The sequence below is a fragment of the Salmo salar genome, chromosome 17 (genome assembly GCF_965601325.2).
Source record: "Salmo salar chromosome 17, fSalSal1, whole genome shotgun sequence".
Classification (NCBI taxonomy): domain Eukaryota; kingdom Metazoa; phylum Chordata; class Actinopteri; order Salmoniformes; family Salmonidae; genus Salmo; species Salmo salar.
The window spans coordinates 48639812-48661366 of record NC_138307.1 but is presented as its reverse complement, the minus strand read 5'-3'; the positions used below and the strand labels follow the sequence as shown (position 1 = coordinate 48661366).

The window sequence follows — 21555 nt, the reverse complement described above, 5'->3', positions numbered from 1 at the left end:
CTCCTCTTCCTCCTCTGTAATCCTAGACCACCCTGCCAGTGTACAATATGGGTGCTGTGAATGTCTCTTTCTCTCTCTCTCTCCCTCTTCCCCCAGGTCTATCCTAGAGTCAGGTCTGAGTAGAGAGAATTACTCTAAACGGTTCCAGCTGCTGCTGTATCTAGAGGAGCTACAGATGGAGGTGGACATTAAGAGATACAACAAGCCCAATACTCCCATGGTCCGAGACAAGACCAACAAGAAACTACTGGTGCTAGAGGTACACACAAACACAGATGTACACACGCCACATGGTCAGAGACAAGACCAACAAGAAACTACTGGTGCTAGAGGTACACACAAACACAGATGTACACACGCCACATGGTCAGAGACAAGACCAACAAGAAACTACTGGTGCTAGAGGTACACACAAACACAGATGTACACACGCCACATGGTCAGAGACAAGACCAACAAGAAACTACTGGTGCTAGAGGTACACACAAACACAGATGTACACACGCCACATGGTCAGAGACAAGACCAACAAGAAACTACTGGTGCTAGAGGTACACACAAACACAGATGTACACACACACACATGGTCCGAGACAAGACCAACAAGAAACTACTGGTGCTGCAGGTCCGGGGAGACACACACACACACACACACACACACACACACACACAAACAAACAAACACTAGGAACGTAGTTCATCCTCTACTAGATGGTGCAGGGTTTATCTCCAGCCCAATATGTTGTGTGCTCTTGCAGGTACCAGGTGTGTCCGAGAACCGTCCGTCTGTCCTGCGGGGCGACGCCATCCTGGTGACGAGGTCAGGTGACTCTAATAAGGGGGGCGTGGTCAAATACCGTGGTTACGTCCACCGCGTGGAGCTGGACTCCGTCAAACTAGGATTCAACAGCAAGTAAGGACATGATTGGAGGAGGCTGCTTCCTGAAAGGATCTTATAAGTCAATAGCTCGCTCTCTTCATGGTTACCATGGTTCTCTGGTTACATTCCGATTCTCTACTCTTTCTTCAAAAGTGTGCACTCGTACAGTCCCCCTCAAGCATTGGATTAGTGAAAGCATGGCTAGAGGGAGTTTCCACCTTATTCCTTATACCTGTTCATTTCTTTTAAATCCATGAGGTGGAGTATACAAGTGTACACTGATACTCTGACCTCTCACACTAAAAGAAATTGCTCTAACGTTTGTTACAGAATTTAGTCTGAATCTGCCATCATTGGAAGTTGTTTTGTAACGTCAATTGTGGTGAAAACAAATTCATCAGCGATTGGATCGTCTCTAACCAATCACAGTATCAAAGCCAAATACATACTAGGAAAACGCAGCTTCACCCACATGTGTTCTGGCACTGGCCCAACCCATCGGTTTCTGGAACCAATCAGACAGCCCAAATGTGTTTGCATTCAGGGAGGGGTCTAAAACAAACGTCCGTGGGTGTGGCATTGTGTTTGAACGGATTAAGGAGTCTGGCATGTACACTTTGGGGGAGAAGGGTCGAGAATCATAATGTAGCCTCTGTCTCTCTATCCCCCCCACCTCCCTCCAGGTTTGTGTCCTCCTTCGTGGATGGTCTGAAGTTTGATGTGGAGTTCACAGTGAGCCGTCTGACCACTAGGCTTCAGCAGAGAGCAGCAGAGCTGGCTGACAGACACAACCTGGGGAACGTCCTGTTCCCTTCTGGAGACCCAACTATCCAACCACCCAAAAAACAACCTCTCTTGTGAGCTCACACCACCCATCTGCCCGACCCACACTTCCTTTTTGACCTTTGACCACTGAGCCTTACACACTAACCCTTATCAAAAATCCCCAATACATAACCCCCCCCTCTCTCTATGTCCCTCTTTCTCTCTCTCTCCCCTTCCCCCTCTCCCTAGGTTGTATGACAGGGCTCTAGAGCAGAACCCAGAACAGTACACAGCAGTCCAGAACATCGTAGCTGGATCCTCCCGACCGGCTCCTTACCTGGTGTTTGGACCACCTGGGACAGGTAAAACACATGTGTATGTGTGCTAAGTTAATATACAGTGTCTTCGGAAAGTATTCAGACCCCTTGACTTTTTCTACATTTGATATTACAGCCTTATACTAAAATGGATTAAATAAAAATAAAACATCCTCAGCAAACTACACACAATACCCCATAATGACAAAGAGAAAACAGGTTTTTGGAATTTTTTGCAGATTTATAAAAAACAAAAATACCTTATTTACATGAGTATTCAGACCCTTTGCTATGATTTAGCTCAGGTGCATCCTGTTTCCATTGATCATCCTTGAGATGTTTCTACAACTTCATTGGAGTCCACCTGTGGTAAATTCAATTGATTGGACATGATTTGGAAAGGCACACACCTGTCTATATAAGGTCCCACAGTTGACAGTGCATGTCAGAGCAAAAACCATGCCATGAGGTCAAAGGAATTGTCCGTAGTGCTCCGAGACAGGATTGTGTCGAGGTACAGATCTGGGGAAGGGCACCAAAAAAATTCTGCAGCATTGAAGGTCCCCAAGAACACAGTGGCCTCCATCATTCTTAAATGGAAGAAGTTTGGAACCACCAAGTCTCCTAGACCTGGCCCCCTGGCCAAATTGAGCAATCAGGGGAGAAGGGCTTTGGCCAGGGAGGTGATGCTCTAGAGTTCCTGTGTGGAGATGGGAGAACCTTACAAAAAGACAACCATCTCTGCAGCACTCCACCAATCAGGCCTTTATGGTAGAGTGACCAGACGGAAGCCACTTCTCAGTAAAAGGCACATGACAGCCCACTTGGAGTTTGCCAAAAGGCACCTAAATACTCTGACCATGAGAAACAAGATTCTCTGGCCTGATGAAACCAAGATTGAACTCTTTGGCCTGAATGCCAAATGTCACATCTGGATGAAACCTGGCACCATCCCTACGGTGAAGCATGGTGGTGGCAGCATCATGATGTGGGGATTTTTTTCAGCTGCAGGGACTTAGAGACTAGTCAGGATCGAGGCAAAGTACAGAGAGATCCTTGATGAAAACCTGCTCCAGAGTGCTCAGGATATTAGACTGGTGTGAAGGTTCACCTTCCAAAAAGGACAACAACCCTAAGCACACAGCCAAGACAATGCAGGAGTGGCTTCGGGACTTGTCTCTGAATGTCCTTGAATGGCTCGGCCAGAGCCCGGACTTGAACTTGATCGAACATCTCTGGAGAGACCTGAAAATAGTTGTGCTGCAACGCTCCCCATCCAACCTGATCGAGATTGAGAGGATCTGCAGAGAAGAATAGGAGGAACTCCAAATGCAGGTGTGTCAAGCTTGTAGCGTCATAGCCAAGCAGACTCAAGGCTGTAATCACTGCCAAAGGTGCTTCAACAAAGTACTAAGTAAAGGTTTTGAATACTTATGTAAATGTGATATTTCAGTTTTTTTCTTTTTAATAAATTAGCAATTTAGATTTTTTTTTTTTGCCTTGTCATTATGGGGTATTGTGTTTTTTATTTATTTTATTTATCCGTTATTTTACCAGGTAAGTTGACAGCAACGACCTGGGAAATAGTTACAGGGGAGAGGAGGGGGATGAATGAGGCAATTGTAAACTGTGTGTAGATTGATGAGGAAAAAACTATTTAATCAATTTTAGATTAATGCTGTAATGTAACAAAATGTGAAAGTCAAGGGGTCTGAATACTTTCCGAAGGCACTGTATGTGTGTGTGTTTGTTTGTGTCAATGTGTGTATTAATGTGTGTGTGTGTGTGTGTGTGTGTGTGTGTGTGTGTGTGTGTGTGTGTGTGTGTGTGTGTGTGTGTGTGTGTGTGTGTCGTGTGTGTTAACCAACTCCGTTGAAGTTTTATTAGTCGTATGTTCATTGTCCAACAAAATGATTACTTGCAGGTTCCTTCTAGAAAATGCAAAAGAATAAGAAATAATAAAATATAAGAATATGAACATAAAGTAAATGTCTGTAGAATAGAATAATACATTTTAGCATAAGGATAATACAGGAAGGCACAATTTATAGTCCAATATTTACATGTATATTGGGGAAGGGGAGGATGGGGGGCAAGTATACAAATAGAGCAGTATAATACGAGTCTGGTTGTGGCATGTGTGTGTGTAGAATGAATGTATATATGTGTGTGCATGAGTGTGTGCTAAGGTGTGGAGTATCCGAACAGGTGGTCAGTCCAGTTCAAGTGTTCAGCAGTCTGATGGCTGTTGACGGTAAGGAAGAGAACAGCTCGTGGCTGGGGTGTGTGTGGGGTCGATGATGCTGCGTGCCTTCCTCAAGTACCGTGTTGAGTAGATGTTCTTGATGGGTGGGAGCACGGTCCCAGTGATGTACTGGGCCGTCTTCACCACCCGCTGGCGGGCCTTGTGGATGGAGCAATTCTTGTACCAGGCCATGATGCAACCGGTCTGCCTCCTTAGGAATTAGAGACGCTGTTGCGCCCTCTTGACAAGAGTGGTGGTGCTGTCCATGACAAGACCTCTGTGAACTTAAAACATGTGACTCTCTCTACTGCAGTCCAATTGATGTGGATCGTGGAATGTTCCCTCTGCTTCCTGAAGTCAACAATCAATTTCTTTGTTTTGCTGACAGAGGGAGAGGTTGTTGTCATGACATCACCATGACAGTTCACATACCTCCTCCTATAGGCTGACTCGTCGTTGTTTTTGGATATCAACCGTGGTGTCGTCAGCAAACTTGATGATAGTTGGTGTCGTGCAAAGCCACGCAGTCGTGGGTGAACAGGGAGTACAGTAGAGGACTGAGGGCACACCCATGGGCAGGGCCCCTGGGTTCAGAGTCAGTGTGGAGGAGGTTTTGTTGCCAATCCTCACAGCCTGTGGTCTGTCCGTCAGGAAGTCCAGGATCCAGTTGCAGAAATTGGTGTCCAGGGCTCTGAGCTTGGTGTCGAGCTTGGAGGGAACAATAGTGTTGAATGCTGAACTGTATTCAATGAACAGCATTCTCACAAAGATGTTCCACTTGTCCAGATAGATGTGTTACGTCCATGTGAATAGCGATGGAAATGGCATGTTCCGTGGACGCCCTCCAGCTGGTCAGCACACACTCTGGGGATACGACTAGAGATGCCATCTGGGCCGGCAGCTTTGTGAGGATTCGCTGTCTAATAGTTTTCCTCGCGTCAGCCTCAGAGACAGAAAGCACCCGGTCGTCCAGAGCAGCGAGAGTCTTCATGGATGGCTCAGTGTTGTCTGCCTCGAAGCGAGCATAGAATGTGTTAAGCTCGTGTGGGAGGGAGGCTTCGATGCATACCGCCTAGCTGGATTTTCCTTTGTAGTCTGTAGTCCTTGCCACATGCGACGCGAGTCTGCGTTGTCGGAAATCAATTCAAGTTTGAGTCTGTATTGTCTTTTTGTATCAATGGATTTGCAGAGCTCGTACCTGCTTGCCTTGTACGCGTCGCACGCCACCTCATCAGGGTTCATTCTACTGACATTCAATGCTGCAGTACAAGCTCTCAGCATTGTACAGATATCGCCATTCATCCAGGCTTTTTGGTTGGGGTAAAGTAATAATTAACGCAAAAATAGCCATAAAAAAGCAAAGTCGAGCAGGAACCGGCAAAACGTGCGCCCTCCTCAGCATCGACATCTTTTATACTGAACAAAAATATAAACGTAACACATAGTGTTTGTCCCATGATTCATGAGCTGAAATTAAAGATCCTAAAAATGTTCCATATGTACAAAAAGCATATTTCTCTCAAATGTTGTGCACAAATTTGTTTATATCCCTGTTAGTGAGCATTTCTCCTTTGCCAAGATAATCAATCCACCTGACAGGTGTAGCATATCAAGAAGCTGATTGAACAACATGATCATTATACAGGTGCACCTTGTGCTGGGGACAATAAAAGGCCACTTTAAAATATGCAGTTTTGTCACACAGTACAAAGCCACAGATGTCTCAAGTTTTGAGGGAGTATACAATTGGCATGACTGACTGCAGGAATGTACACCAGAGCTGTTGCCAGAGAATTGAATGTTCATTTCTTTACCATAAGCCACCTCCAAAGTCGTTTTAGAGAATTTGGCAGTACGTCCAACTGGCCTCACAACCGCAGATCACGTGTAACCACGCCAGCCCAGGGCCTCCACATCCAGCTTCTTCAGCTGCAGGATCATCTGAGGAGGTGGGCAGGGAGGTGTTGAGGAGTATTTCTCTGTATTAAAGCCCTTTTGTGGGGAAAAACTCATTCTGATTGGCTGGGCCTGGTTCCCCAGTTGGTGGGCCTATGCCCTCCCAGGCCCACACATGCCCCTGCCCAGTCATGTGAAATCCATAGATTAGGACCTAAGGAATTTATTTCAATTGACTGATTTCCTTCAATGAACTGTAACTCAGTAAAATCTTTGAAATGGTTTCATGTTGCATTTTATATTTTTGTTCAGTATATTTTATTTTTGCCTTGTGGTTAGTGTCTGCCCTGAGATTGAAAGGTTGGGTGTTTGATCCCCGGCCGAGTCATACCAAAGACTGTAAAAATGGGACCCGATGCGTCTCTGCTTGGCACTCAGCATTAAGGATAGATTAAGGAGATAGCTAGTCTATCGCAGCGGCTTGCTTCCCGTCCAGGGGGTGTAATTGTACATCAAGCTGCCTCACGCTACAGAAACAGTTGGTCTCATGCCTTATGAGCAGTTCCGACTTACTTACTAATGCTGAGTGTGTTTGTTCCCCCCAGGTAAGACTGTGACAGTGGTTGAAGCCATCAAACAGGTGCTGAAGACACAGAGTCACGCCCACATCCTGGCGTGCGCTCCGTCCAATAGCGCGGCAGACCTGCTGGCTCTGAAGCTTCTAGAACACCTGGAACACAGGAAGCTGTTCCGGATGTACGCCACATCCCGTAACCCTGAAGATGTGCCCAATGATATACGGGTGTGTGTGAGTGAGTGTGTACGTCAGTGTGAGGTTTGTATTCTGTGTGTGTAACACCTCTCTCGTGTGTGTGTGTGTGTGTGTGTGTGTGTGTGTGTGTGTGTGTGTGTTTCTCTTCAGGACTGCTGTAACCTGGGTCAGGATTGCTTTGTATTTCCCTGTAAAGAGGAACTGATGAAGTACAGCATCATGGTCACCACCCTAATCACTGCCGGACGGTAAGGATAGCCGCTAGTCGCTAACACTGGAGATCCCCATAGGAAAATGCTACACTAGGGTAACGCAAGATCATAATCACCACTCTGCTCCATGCCGGACAGTAAGGATCGTCACTAGCCGCTAACACTTGAGTTCCCCATAGACCAGTGGTAACCAACCTTTTCTGAGTCAAGATCACTTTCGCAGTCAAAAAGCAAGCTGAGGTCTACTGTTCAGATGTTATTTTTAAACATGACTTAAATGTAAGCATATGCAACATTAACCTAATAAAAACAGTTCTGTAGGAATGAGCCTAATACATTATCACAGCATATTGGCTATATGCGTGGCCTGCCAATATTGTTCTTCTCAGACCATATTATAATTAAAAACTCGAGCTTTGATAACAAAATAGATCAGTTGTTGTATCACTTGCGAGGTCCACCTGAGCATAAATTGAAATGATTCGCTTTTTTATTTTACTGGACTGATGGTACCTGCGTCTGATGGTCAGTTTCAGCGGAGGAAAGGAGAGAGCAGCAGACTGTCTGCCTCTCACGGTCCCGTACCGGTGAGACTGACCAGAGAGAGGGGACACAGTCTTCCACCTGATGGCACCGTAAATATTTCTGCCTCGTACAAATTCATGTTCCTATGACCAGAAAAAGGGAAATATTCCTTGATATTAAAATGGACACAAGCTGCTAATTATACAAATGCAGGCCTATCGCTACATCTTAGCTAATAATTAATTGCAGCTGCAGCACGAGTGGAAGTAGGGACAAGCGCATTTACTTTTTTGTAACTGTTGAATAAAAACAGTTGGCAGTGCTGTATAAAACCTTAAACAGTAAGTCACTCAGAAAACTGAAGCTCTTTTCTGTAATATCAAATCTCACGTAGGCTGGTACCAGATTTTGCTGTGGGGTCGTGGAAGTTGTACTAGGCACAGTGATTTGAGCTACCCGACTGGCCAGCACAGTAGACACACATGATTTAGCCATAGCTCCTGGTCCGCCCGGTAGGCGGAATTTGTCCCTTCAGGCAAATTAAATGGTTCAACATGGGAACACTTTGCATGGCTTCTGAATCAAGTGCACCTACTGCCAAAAGCGCAAGGACCGCAAGCCTTTATAGTTGACTTTTCTACAGAAAGGTTTGTTGATCGACTAGGAGTGCCTTGAAGATACCATATCTATGGCCACTGCCATAGAGTGATGCTAATACTAGGAATCCCCATAGTGAGACACTAATGCTAAGCTAACTTTTGTCCTCTCTGTCTCTCGTGCGTGTTCTCCAGGTTGGTGACAGGTGGTCTTCCTCCAGGTCATTTCAGTCACGTGTTTGTTGACGAGGCGGGACACGCTGTTGAAACGGAGACCATCATACCACTGGCTGGTGAGAGAGGGATGGATGGGGTGGGGATTAATACTGATTGGCTGAAAGCCGTGGTATATCAGACCGTATAACACAGGTATTACAAAACATTTATTTTTACTGCTGTAATTATGTTGGTAACCAGTTTATAATAGCAATAAGGCACCCCCGGGGTTTGTGTTATATGGCCAATATACCACGAATAAGGGCTGTGTCCAGGCACTTGGCGTTGTGTTGTGCTTAAGATAAGCCCTTAGCCGTGGCATATTGGCCAAAAACCCCACCCCTTATTGCTTAAATGTATCATGGGTAAATTGTGACTGACTGATCTACAAATAATAATGATTAGTTATTTACGATGGAAGGTGATTTGTAGATCAGGCATACAGCGTGTCCCGCCTCGTCAACCTGCACTGTCGGCTGCAATGTCAAACAAGCCCAATAATTTAACTGTGTGTGTGTAGGGCTGCTCCAACCAGAGACGGGCCAGGTGGTTCTAGCTGGAGACCCTAAACAGCTGGGACCCATCCTCAGGTCTCCTCTGGCTCTGAAACACGGCATGGGTCAGTTCCTCTTCTTTTCACTCCTTCTTCCTCTACTTCCTCCTCCTCCTCAATTTTTTGTCCTCTTCTTCCTCTCCCTACTCCTTGAAAATCCTTTGACATAGAAGAGCAGATTGTAGAAGCCGCTACGATTCTGAGGACTCTCTCTCTCCCTCTCTATCTCTTAGGTGTGTCTCTGTTGGAGAGGCTGATGAAGGATGTGTCTCTGTATCAGAAGGAGGAGGAGAGTGGAGTGTTCAACAACTGCTACGTCACCAAACTACTGAGAAACTACAGGTATGTAAGCTCTCCTGATCAGGCTGGTTTAATGAGGCCAGCACAAGCACTTTGGGAGAAAAGGACAAGCGTTGGAACTAGGGATGCAAATTTCGGTCAATTTTGCTGCCGACTAACCGACCCAGATTAACCGGTCAACAAACAGTTAAATTCTTTCCAAACAGTAAAATGATGTGACCAACAGAAAATGCTATGCATGCATACAAGAAACTGACATTTTTCATAAAGAGCTTAATGGAAACATGCAATAATATAGTCTTACAGTCAAAAAGCTATAACCTATTATTGAACATGCAACTCTTGTCATGAAGCAGCTAATAAAACATCATTTTCAAGCATTTTGCCAAAATGGAATTCGGGGGAAAACACCATTCTAAACAGCACACCTAATGCGAGCGGTTCCATATGTGACAGAGATGAAAATCTCCTTTAGAAACATATCTAATAGCAACAAGTAGGATGTGTTGCTAATATGTGTAGGATTGTGCCTTTTGGCTTCTGGACAATGAAAGAAAGTTCATATGAAAACGAATAGAGTACCACAGTATGAGTCATAATACCCATGAAACCTAGCAGTCAAACAAGGAAATGGTTCCAATAGTTTTTCCAACATTCATTTTTCCCATAGGGGATTTTAGAAACACTTAAAATAAGGGCTGTGTTTCGTGTAGGCTTACCCTGGCGTGACGTTTTGATAACCGTGTAAATCTCTCTAGGACAAGGTGACTGCTCAATATATTTGCCTATTTACCCCTCCCCCCAAAATGAAACGGTAGTTATCTGCTAATGTGGCTATCATAAGGAACTACCAATGCCATGATGATCTGGACAAGAATGCCAAATCGAGGCAAAGGTAAGACTCTCTCGACTAACTATCTAATGTTATAGCCTATGCACTCGAATGGGAAGCAAGTGTTAATAACGAGTTGAGATTGAGAAATAACTTCATTTTTTTTTATAATCGTGGCCGTCAACACAGTTTTTAACATGCGAATGCTTTGAGAATTGTTATTTGTTGCGCAAAGGAACGTTTCACTCCAGTACAAGCAGTTTGAGGAGCTGCTGTCACGCTGTCTGACGGGTGATCGGCTATTCCGCTCCTCAAACTAGGTTTTGTATGCTGTGTGCGTGATAAATAACATGCATGACGACTAACGAAAATACACACACGGTAATTTAATAACACAAAATGATGCTAATTAACCTATAGACTGATAAGCATGACCAGTAAAATATATTTTTTGTTAACCGTTAGCATCCCTAATTGAAACTGTTTCCTTTCATTATCTCCCTCCCTCTGCAGGTCTCATCCCTCTATCCTGAAGGTGCCTAACGAGTTGTTCTATGAGGAGGAGCTGCAGGTGTTTGCTAACGAGATGATCCGGAACTCCTACTGCACCTGGGAACACCTGCCTCAGAAGGTACACACACACTGTATACACACTACACAGACAAACACACGTTCTCTGAGGTCTCAGCGTAAATCCTAACACCATTTAAACCACAAGGAGCACCATTGAGGACCACTTTGGAAATTTGTGTTTTAATTCATGCTTACATGTGTCATTCTCTAGGATGAAATGCTTATCTTGTGGGCCAAAAAAAGACTTGATTCAATTCATTTAATCTTAATAGCCTGCTAAACATTGGTTTACCTCCAGAATTTCCCGGTGGTGTTCCATGGTGTAGCTGGTCGTGATGAGCGGGAGGCTACCAGTCCGTCTTTCTTTAACGTGGCGGAGATCGAGGTGCTGATGGATTACCTCAAGAAGCTGCTGCAGGGGCAGGGCAAGAGGGGCCTCGCCACAATCTCACCCAAAGACATCGGTATCATCGCCCCCTATAGAAAACAGGTGGGACTACACCCTACAGGATATAATATACTGAACAAAAATATAAACACAAAATGCAACAATTTCGAAGATTTTACTGAGTTACGGTTCATAAAAGGAAATCAGTCAATTTAAATAAATTCATTAGGCCCTAATCTATGGATTTCACATGACTGTGAATACATATATGCATCTGTTGGTCACAGATACCTTAAAAATAAGGTAGGGGTGTGGGTCTGAAAAATAGTCAGTATCTGGTGTGACCACCATTTGCCTCATGCAGAGCGACACATCACCCTCGCATAGAGATGATCAGGCTGTTGATTGTGGAATGTTGTCCCACTCCACAATGGCTGTGCGAAGTTGCTGGATATTGGCGGGAATTGGAACACTCGGTCATACACGTCTATCCAGAGCATCCCAAACATGCTCAATGACCAGACATGTCTGGTGAGTATGAAGGCCATGGAAGAACTGGGACATTTTCAGCTTCCGGGAATTGTGTACTGATCCTTGCAACATGGGGTCGTGCATTATCATGCTGAAACACGAGGTGATGGCGGTGGATGAATGGCACGACAATGGGCCTCAGGATCTCTTCACGGTATTTCTGTGCATTGAAATTGCCAATTGTGTTCGTTGTCCGTAGCTTATTAATGCCCATACCATGGGGCACTCTGTTCACAATGTTGACATCAGCAAACCGCTCGCCCACATGATGCAAAGGTGTGCACAAAATTCGCGAAAATACTATTTTTGTGCGTATGGAAGATTTCCGCAATCTTTTATTTCAGCTCATGAAAGATGGGACCATGACTTTACATGTTGCGTTTTATATTTTTGTTCAGTATATATAACTCTAACCATATATAATATATACAACCCTAACCCTATAGAGGGCCTGGCACACCCTATAAGATAAAATATATACAGTATAACCCGTAAAGCTATAATAGGAGTTGTAGAAATGTGAGTTGTAGATCTGCCATTCCCACTGAAACCCAGTCTAAGAAGCAGTAGATCAGTACTTTGTGCTATTTTATGCTTCCTGTTCTTAAGTTTTTTGTTTTTGTGTCTCGTACTTCCAGTTTTGAACACCAGCTCAAAAGCTGAAAATACAATATTTTTGGTTATGGAAAATATATTTCACAGCGGATTAGATGGTACAATGATTCTCTGCTCAATGACTGCTTATTTTGTGACATAAATTGAAATTACGCATACTATTAGAATTTTAGCAACCAGGAAATGGCGAAGTAATTTCTTCATAGTGCACCTTTTACCATACAGGACCACTGGGCTGCATCTTTCCAATGTGTTTTGAGTGGAATTGAGGAAATAATGATGGAGGTAACAAGGACTTGACGGCTACAGAGGCAGCAGTTGTAAAGCCCTGCCGTAGCTCATATAGAATGTTTGTTTCTGTGTGAAGGTGGAGAAGATCCGTAAAGCCTTGAAGACGCTGGAGAAAGACTTCAAATCGACCAGCATCAAAGACCTGAAGGTATGGAGAGACATTGATTTAGTAATCTCTCTTTCTGTCTGTCTCGAGCTCTTTCTCTCTCTCTGTCTCTCTCTCTGGGAAATTCCACGGTAAGAGTGATGCTGAGACTCACTTTAAACTATATGCCAAACAAAAACCAATGATTGCAAAGTTAAACAAACCACATTTACTTGAAAAACAGTGCAGATGCTAAGTTTGGTAAAAGAATGACGGCACCAACAGCCAAACCGTCATTCTGTTTTTCAAGTAAATGTGTTTCTGTAAAATGTTCTGTGGAAATTGTTAAAATGTAGTCCTTGTGCAAAAATATGTATGGTTTGTTTACCTTTGCAATCATTGTTTTTTTGTTTGATATACATTTTGATATGCACAGAAAACTCTGTGGAATTGTCCCAATCTCTTTCTCTCTCTGTCTCTCTCTTCTCACTACTGAATCTCTGTCACTCTGTTATCTTTAACCCTTTACAATTGTGGTAATAGGCCTATATCGATAGGGCAAAATTGAAATGGTTCAAACAGAATAAATATGAGCAGTATATGCATACCCCCCTGCAGGTTTCTGATCACTACTTTGTTTCCTTTTCTGTCCCCCTCTCCGCCAACCCTACCCACTCAGCCCCTGCCCAGATGCTCATGCGCTGTCGCTCTCTCTCTCTCCCCCACTACGCTCTCCTCTTCTCCCTTCTGCTAAATCTCCCTCCTGTTTCCTGATTCTGCCTCTTCGACCCTACTCTCCTCTTTCCGCTTCCTATGACACTGTCCTCTTTCCTCCCGTCCGGCTCGACCCTCTCCTCCTGCTCCATGGCTGAGTTACTCATTGCATGCTTACAGAACAGGAGGAAAACTAAACTTCCAGAGGACCTATCATCCTTTCACTCCCTCCTCTATACCTTCTCTTCCTCTGTATCAGCGGCTAAAGCCACTTTCTAAAACTGAATTTCAAGCTTTTGCCTATAACCCTAGGAAACTCTTTTCCACCTCCTTAATCCCCCCCCCCCCCCCCCTGTGGACCACTTTGTCAACCACTTTGAAAATACGTTTTACGACATCTACCCAGTCTAGTGAGGTACAGCAGCCCGACAACCTGCCCAGTCGACCCCATCTCTGGAGACCTTCTCACTTCCCTCATCAACTCATCCCTTAACAATTGGCTGCGTCCCACCTGACTCTTTCGCTATCTCTATCAGAACGATCTTCCTGACCCTAACCAGTCAGGCTTCAAGACAGGTCACTCAACCGAGGTTGCGCTCTTCTGGCACGGAGGCTCGCCTCATTGCCAAAGCGGACTCTCTGCTTGGTTCTCATCCTTCTAGATCTGCTGCCTTTGACACCATGAACCATCAGATTCTGCTCTCCACCCTCTCAGGTCTGGGCGTCTCTGCACACCCTTGGATTGCATCCTACCTGGCAGGCCGCTCCTACCAGGTGACGTGGAGAGAATCTGTCTGTACCACGTACTATCACTACTGGTGTCCCCCAGAGCTCAGTTCTAGGCCCTCTTCTCTCTATACACCAAGTCACTGTTCTCTCCTATCATTGCTATGCGGATGACACTCATATCCCCCCCCTCCTTCTGACACCTGGCAGATACAGTATCTCAGCTTGAATGTCTGCCCAATACCTCAAGCTCCACCTCGACAAGACTGAGTTGCTCCTCTTCCCGAGGAAAGGCCTGCCCACTCCAAGACCTCTAAATCATGGTTGACAACTCCAGTGTCCCCCTCCTAGAGTGCAAAGAACCTTGGCGTGACCCTGGACTATTTCCTGTTGTTCTCTGCAAACATCACAGCAGTGACTCGCTCCTCCAGGTTCATGCTCTACAACACCCGTAGAGTATGACCCCACCTCACACAGGACACGACGCAGGTCCTAATCCAAGCTCTTGTCATCTCCTGTCTGGACTACTGCAACTCAGTCTTGGCTGGGCTCCCCGCTTGTGCCATCAAACCTTCCCAAGTTCACCCCGCTCCTCCGCACACTCCACTGGCTTCCAGTCGAAGCTCGCGTCCACTACAAGACCATGATACTTGCCTACAGAGCAGCAAGAGGAACTGCCCCTCCCTACCTTCAGGCTATGCTCAAACCCTACACCCCTGGTCTCTTGCCTCTAACCCCTACAGGAGGGCCGCTCCCGCTCAGCCCAGTCCAAGCTCTTCTCTGTTCTGGCACCCCAATGGTGGAACCAGTTTCCCCTTGAAGCTAGGACAGCAGTCCCTGCCCATCTTCTGAAACCCTACCTCTTCAAAGAGTATCTTAAATAATCCCACAGCACCCTCCCGCCTCCCCCTAACACTCGCACTTTACTTTTTTTCCCCCTTTACAAGCTCTGACTTTGCTGACAGTTACTTTATTGAGGAAAAATGTACTTACTATGACTGATATGTGGTTGTCCCACATAGCATCTTAAAATGAATGCACTGTAAGTCGCTCTGGATAAAAGCGTCTGCTAAATGACTAAAGTGTACATGTAAAATATAGCAATTGAAAGGGAACACTTTGGAGATTATGGGGAAATTATAAGACCAAAGGTGAGGACAACCGGAGACAAGACTGAATCCAAAAATTACACTGTTGATTTTATGTGCAATTTACATTTAATGTATTTTTCGCAGCATTTGTCTAACAAATTCAGAGAAATAATCTGGATACATTCAGTAACATAATAAGAATATGTGAGAAGGGTTTGAATAAGACGTTTACCTGGTGTCTTCAAGTGGCTACACGTCTCCAAAGTGTGGACAGTTACTAAATCATTTCGATGCACTTTTATGATTCAAGGAAAGAGACTTCAACTATTAGGTGCTTTTTTTTTAGCTTTCCTAGCTGTGCCGTTGAGGTACTTAAGACGGCACACGAGTATTTGTTTGTTTGGAACACAACCCTGCATCCCCACCATCACACAAATACTGTTGGTTACGCATTCCAAAAACGCTCCATTTATAAATCGCAATCTGGGTCAGGTGGTCATCATTTGAAAGCTTATTCTATTGCCAACATGACTAGCTAATTTATAAAATACCGTCTTACAGTGCTAGGCTTTCACAAGTTCAGAGGAACAGATATAAAAAAAATTCTGCACTTAGAATGGATTCATGAGAGCATTCAGGCATGTGTTCCGCTGCCAATTCACTTCACAACAGGACAAATGACGTCATGTCATCCTTGTAACTGTAAATCAAACATAGCGATCCTAAAGGTTGATACTGTAGATGACATGAGTTTTATAAGTATGGAAAGGTGAAGTGCACATTTGAACTCAGGGGTGTGTGGTTTGCTTGTTTGACATCAAAGTGGTGTTCATTATCATCCTCAATGTCTCATCTTTCAGAACACATCAAGTACCGTAAATTCCGGACTATAAGCCGCAACTTTTTTTTACCAGGCTTTGAACCTCGTGGCTTATACAATGACGCGGCAAATATATGGATTTTTCACACTTAAAAAAAAAAAAATGGCCCAAAAAAAACACATTCTGTGACGTGCTCAGTTTTTTGGCGGCATGAAGCTTTCATTAGACCAATGAGGTTACGGTCAAACAACTTTTTTGTTTACTGTTTAGATTAAATCGAGCGCTCTCAAACTTCCCATCATTCTGATTACGGTAGTCATTTTGTCACCCTCATCATGGCAAAGACACGGAGAAATGCATATGATGCAGCTTTCAAGTTGAAGGCGATTGATCTGGCTGTTGGAAAAGGAAATAGAGCTGCTGCACGGGAGCTTGGTCTTAATGAGTCGATGATAAGACGTTGGTAACAGCAGCGTGAGGAATTGACTGAGTGCAAAAAGACAACTAAAGCTTACTGCTAATTTTTTATTTCTTTTTACAAGCCGTGTTTCATTAATGCCAATTTATTTTTGTTACAAGCCGTGTTTCGTTAAAGCCTGTGTAAAGTTCATTTGTTTCAATGCACCGGTAGGCACCTGCGGCTTATAGACGTGCGGCTTATTTATGTTCAAAATAATATATATTTTTATATTCAGGTGCGCTTAATAGTTCGGAAATTACGGTACTCTTGAATTACAGCATTCCTCTTTCTCAGACAACAAAAAAGTTGCGTTAGGGATTGGGGCATTTGGTTGTTGTGCTTGGTGCTCACATTTAGAGCGTCTGTCAGTTGAATCCCATAGAGCGCTGTAAAGCAGAGACCCTGAGGTCTGACATAATGTATTGCATGTTACTGTACAGCCACTGTTCCAATAAAGCACTTATCAGTGACCAAGTCTGCCATTTTCAACCTGTATACGGGTTGCGAGTGTGAAGGGCTACAGATATTTGCGGTGGCTAATTAACAGTAAATATGTAAATTGTTTCACCCCACAGTTAGCCAGGATGTTTAGCTCACAGCTAGTTAAAGTGGTTTACAGTTTGGTAACAATCTCCCCTACACTCTTCTGCTAGCTACGGTAGTGCTGCCATGTCAATAACATGCTGTTTACGATTAGCTATTGAGATGCACCTTCCGTGCGTATTGTGAGGCATGTGTGTGCGCGGCTGTGTACGGAGCTAAACTATGTGTGCGTGTGTCTGTTAGGTGGGGTCAGTGGAGGAGTTCCAGGGTCAGGAGAGGAGGGTGATCCTGGTCTCGACGGTCCGCAGCAGCGCCAACTACATCAAGACCGACCAATACTTCAGCCTTGGTTTCGTCAAAAATGAGAAGGTACATACATATACACACTTAATATACAATTTAAGAGGACTTCTAGCAAGAAAAAACAACAGGAACGCAGTAGGTGATTTGTCAATTGAGTAATATGTATTTCAATAAACCCAACACAAACACTTTTCTCGACAAAAATATGCTTCAGCAAAAATAAATAAAATCAATCTACAAGTAATATAATTCAACGCATAGTTTTCACAAACACAAATATTCCATAAACATTTTCAATCAGACAGTACCCTTAAAGAATCCTCAATTGAATCAATAAAAAAGCGGTCAGGATGGGCCTGGATATATTTAACCATTCTCAAATTCATAGACAAAGCTATGGATGCCATTATATCAAAATGACAGTTTGAACTGTGTTTTGAGGCTATACAGTGTTTGTTTATATTTGCATCGTTTACAAACATTGGAGTAAAACAAGCTTATATTTTGGTTTCTGGTGGAGTACGCAATTGAACTAAGCTCATGAGGCATTTCAAAATGATATTCTTCAAGAATCAATGGGTAGATATCATTCATAAGTCCGAAAATGGATGTTGCAACTTTTTATATGAATGGACAAAGCCATTGATCATGTGACGCCATTCATTTCACAGCTCGTAAAAATGTACTTTAAACATGCGCTTCAGCACTCGGCGGTCCAGTTCTGTGAGCTTGTGTGGCCCACCCCTTCGTGACTGAGCCGTTGTTACTTCTAGACGTTTCCACTTCACAATAACACCACTTACAGTTGACCGAGGCAGCTCTAGCAGGGCAGAAATTTGACGAACTGACTTGTTGGAAAGGTGGCATCCTATGAAGGTGCCACATTGAAAGTCACGGAGCTCTTCAGTATGGGCCATTCTACTGCCAATGTTTGTCTATGGAGATTGAATGGCTGTGGCCTTGATTTTACACACCTGTCAGCAACAGGTGTGGCTGAACTAGCCGAGTCCACACATTTCTTTCACACATACTTTTGTGTGTCTAATACATTTTCGGCGCACTTCTTAAAGTGGTAGTGCTCATTTTAGGCCACATCTATCGTTCATACAAAATTGAATTATTTAAACATAGGGCAGAGAATTATTTCATATCATTTCTCGATGGTGATTTTTCATAATATCACTTGATTTGTGCACTGTTATATGTGGCAGTGTCACAGTATACTGTACTGCACACACAGCACACACACACACATGTCAACACCAGTGGTTCCCAAATTTGGAGTTTGGACCCTATATGGGATCCCTTGAGAAAATCTGTAATCTTATCAAACAAGTAACGTTTCTCGCTTCAAATTGGTATAGAACACAACCTTTTAGTATCAACTAAGGGCCTTTTACACTATTACAATGCACTTTCGTGTCATTATTATGTGTTGGACAGCCTGCAGGACCTAAAATTGACTGAATATGAACACAGTGTTCACTAAGAATATACTTTTGTGCATAAACAGTTTGATCTACACACACACCACAGTGACAGTGCTGACCACCTGCTCTCTATGTGTCCAGAGGTTCAACGTGGCGGTGACCAGAGCCAAAGCCCTGCTGATCGTGGTGGGAAACCCCTTAGTGCTGCGAGGAGACCCCACCTGGGGCAGGTACGTACTGACCCTTAATTCTGCGAGGAGACCCCACCTGGGGCAGGTACGTACTGACCCTTAATTCTGCGAGGAGACCCCACCTGGGGCAGGTACGTACTGACCCTTAATTCTGCGAGGAGACCCCACCAGGGGCAGGTACGTACTGACCCTTAATTCTGCGAGGAGACCCCACCTGGGGCAGGTACGTACTGACCCTTAATTCTGCGAGGAGACCCCACCAGGGGCAGGTACGTACTGACCCTTAATTCTGCGAGGAGACCCCACCTGGGGCAGGTACGTACTGACCCTTAATTCTGCGAGGAGACCCCACCTGGGGCAGGTACGTACTGACCCTTAATTCTGCGAGGAGACCCCACCAGGGGCAGGTACGTACTGACCCTTAATTCTGCGAGGAGACCCCACCTGGGGCAGGTACGTACTGACCCTTAATTCTGCGAGGAGACCCCACCAGGGGCAGGTACGTACTGACCCTTAATTCTGCGAGGAGACCCCACCTGGGGCAGGTACGTACTGACCCTTAATTCTGCGAGGAGACCCCACCTGGGGCAGGTACGTACTGACCCTTAATTCTGCGAGGAGACCCCACCAGGGGCAGGTACGTACTGACCCTTAATTCTGCGAGGAGACCCCACCTGGGGCAGGTACGTACTGACCCTTAATTCTGCGAGGAGACCCCACCTGGGGCAGGTACGTACTGACCCTTAATTCTGCGAGGAGACCCCACCTGGGGCAGGTACGTACTGACCCTTAATTCTGCGAGGAGACCCCACCAGGGGCAGGTACGTACTGACCCTTAATTCTGCGAGGAGACCCCACCAGGGGCAGGTACGTACTGACCCTTAATTCTGCGAGGAGACCCCACCAGGGGCAGGTACGTACTGACCCTTAATTCTGCGAGGAGACCCCACCTGGGGCAGGTACGTACTGACCCTTAATTCTGCGAGGAGACCCCACCAGGGGCAGGTACGTACTGACCCTTAATTCTGCGAGGAGACCCCACCAGGGGCAGGTACGTACTGACCCTTAATTCTGCGAGGAGACCCCACCTGGGGCAGGTACGTACTGACCCTTAATTCTGCGAGGAGACCCCACCTGGGGCAGGTACGTACTGACCCTTAATTCTGCGAGGAGACCCCACCTGGGGCAGGTACGTACTGACCCTTAATTCTGCGAGGAGACCCCACCTGGGGCAGGTACGTACTGACCCTTAATTCTGCGAGGAGACCCCACCTGGGGCAGGTACGTACTGACCCTTAATTCTGCGAGGAGACCCCACCTGGGGCAGGTACGTACTGACCCTTAATTCTGCGAGGAGACCCCACCTGGGGCAGGTACGTACTGACCCTTAATTCTGCGAGGAGACCCCACCTGGGGCAGGTACGTACTGACCCTTAATTCTGCGAGGAGACCCCACCTGGGGCAGGTACGTACTGACCCTTAATTCTGCGAGGAGACCCCACCTGGGGCAGGTACGTACTGACCCTTAATTCTGCGAGGAGACCCCACCTGGGGCAGGTACGTACTGACCCTTAATTCTGCGAGGAGACCCCACCTGGGGCAGGTACGTACTGACCCTAACCCGAGTGGCGCAGAGGTCTAAGGCACTGCATCTCAGTGCTAGAGGCGTCACTATAGACCCTGGCTTGATCCCGGGCTGTATCACAACCGGCCGTGATCGGGAGTCCCATAGGGCGGCGCTCAATTGGCCCAGCGTCGTCCTGGTTAGGGGAGGGTTTGGCTGGGGTAGGCCGTCATTGTAAAATAAGAATTTTGTTCTTAACTGACTTGCCTAGTTAAATGAAGGTTAAATAAAATTAACCCTTAGGGTTGAGAGGAGACCCCACATGGGGAAGGTAGGTACCAGTGGAGGCTCTTCAGAGGAAGAAGTGGAGGACAATATTCTTCAGTGAATTTCTAAATAAAAATAGTGAAACTAAAAAGCTATCCTTTTTAGATAAGACTATACTAAATATATTAATGTCACCAAATAATTGAATACAACACACTGTTGTGCAATGACGGTCCTGTTGCTTGGGTGGCGCAGTGTTCTAACGCACTGCATCTCAGTGCAAGAGGCGTCACTACAGTCCCTGGTTCAAATCCAGGCTGTATCACATCCGGTTGTGATTGGGAGTCCCATTGGGCGGCACACAATTGGCCCAATGTTGTCTGGATTTGGCCGGGGTAGGCAGTCATTGTAAATAAGAATTACCAAGAGTGCACAAAGCGGTCACCAAGGCAAAGGGTGGCTACTTTGAAGAACCTCAAATATAAAATACAGTTGAAGTCGGAAGTTTACATACACTTAGGTTGGAGTGATTAAAACTCGTTTTTCAACCACTCCACAAATGTCTTGTTAACAAACTATAGTTTTGGCAAGTCGGTTAGGACATCTACTTTGTGCATGACACAAGTAATTTTTCCAACAATTGTTTAGACAGATTAATTCACTGTGTCACAATTCCAGTGGGTCAGAAGTTTACACGCACTAAGTTGACTGTGCCTTTAAACAGCTTGGAAAATTCCAGAAAATGATGTCATGGCTTTAGAAGCTTCTGATAGGCTAATTGACATCATTTGAGTCAATTGGAGGTGTACATGTGGATGTATTTCAAGGCCTACCTTCAAACTCAGTGTCTCTT

The 21555-nt window shown here is 45.2% G+C and overlaps 1 protein-coding gene across 1 annotated transcript in view; it reads left to right on the top strand.

Moving 5' to 3' along the window:
- Nucleotides 1–21555, top strand: part of mov10 (helicase MOV-10) — a 43950-nt gene that overhangs the window by 19952 nt on the left and 2443 nt on the right. The window contains exons 8-21 of the mRNA NM_001173703.1: nucleotides 97–259; nucleotides 759–913; nucleotides 1564–1737; nucleotides 1895–2007; nucleotides 6709–6905; nucleotides 7026–7123; nucleotides 8404–8501; nucleotides 8945–9043; nucleotides 9211–9319; nucleotides 10623–10740; nucleotides 10981–11172; nucleotides 12584–12655; nucleotides 17191–17316; nucleotides 18822–18910. Of these exons, the coding sequence (NP_001167174.1) occupies nucleotides 97–259; nucleotides 759–913; nucleotides 1564–1737; nucleotides 1895–2007; nucleotides 6709–6905; nucleotides 7026–7123; nucleotides 8404–8501; nucleotides 8945–9043; nucleotides 9211–9319; nucleotides 10623–10740; nucleotides 10981–11172; nucleotides 12584–12655; nucleotides 17191–17316; nucleotides 18822–18910 (1803 nt within the window). The remainder of the gene's footprint in view (nucleotides 1–96; nucleotides 260–758; nucleotides 914–1563; nucleotides 1738–1894; nucleotides 2008–6708; nucleotides 6906–7025; nucleotides 7124–8403; nucleotides 8502–8944; nucleotides 9044–9210; nucleotides 9320–10622; nucleotides 10741–10980; nucleotides 11173–12583; nucleotides 12656–17190; nucleotides 17317–18821; nucleotides 18911–21555) is intronic.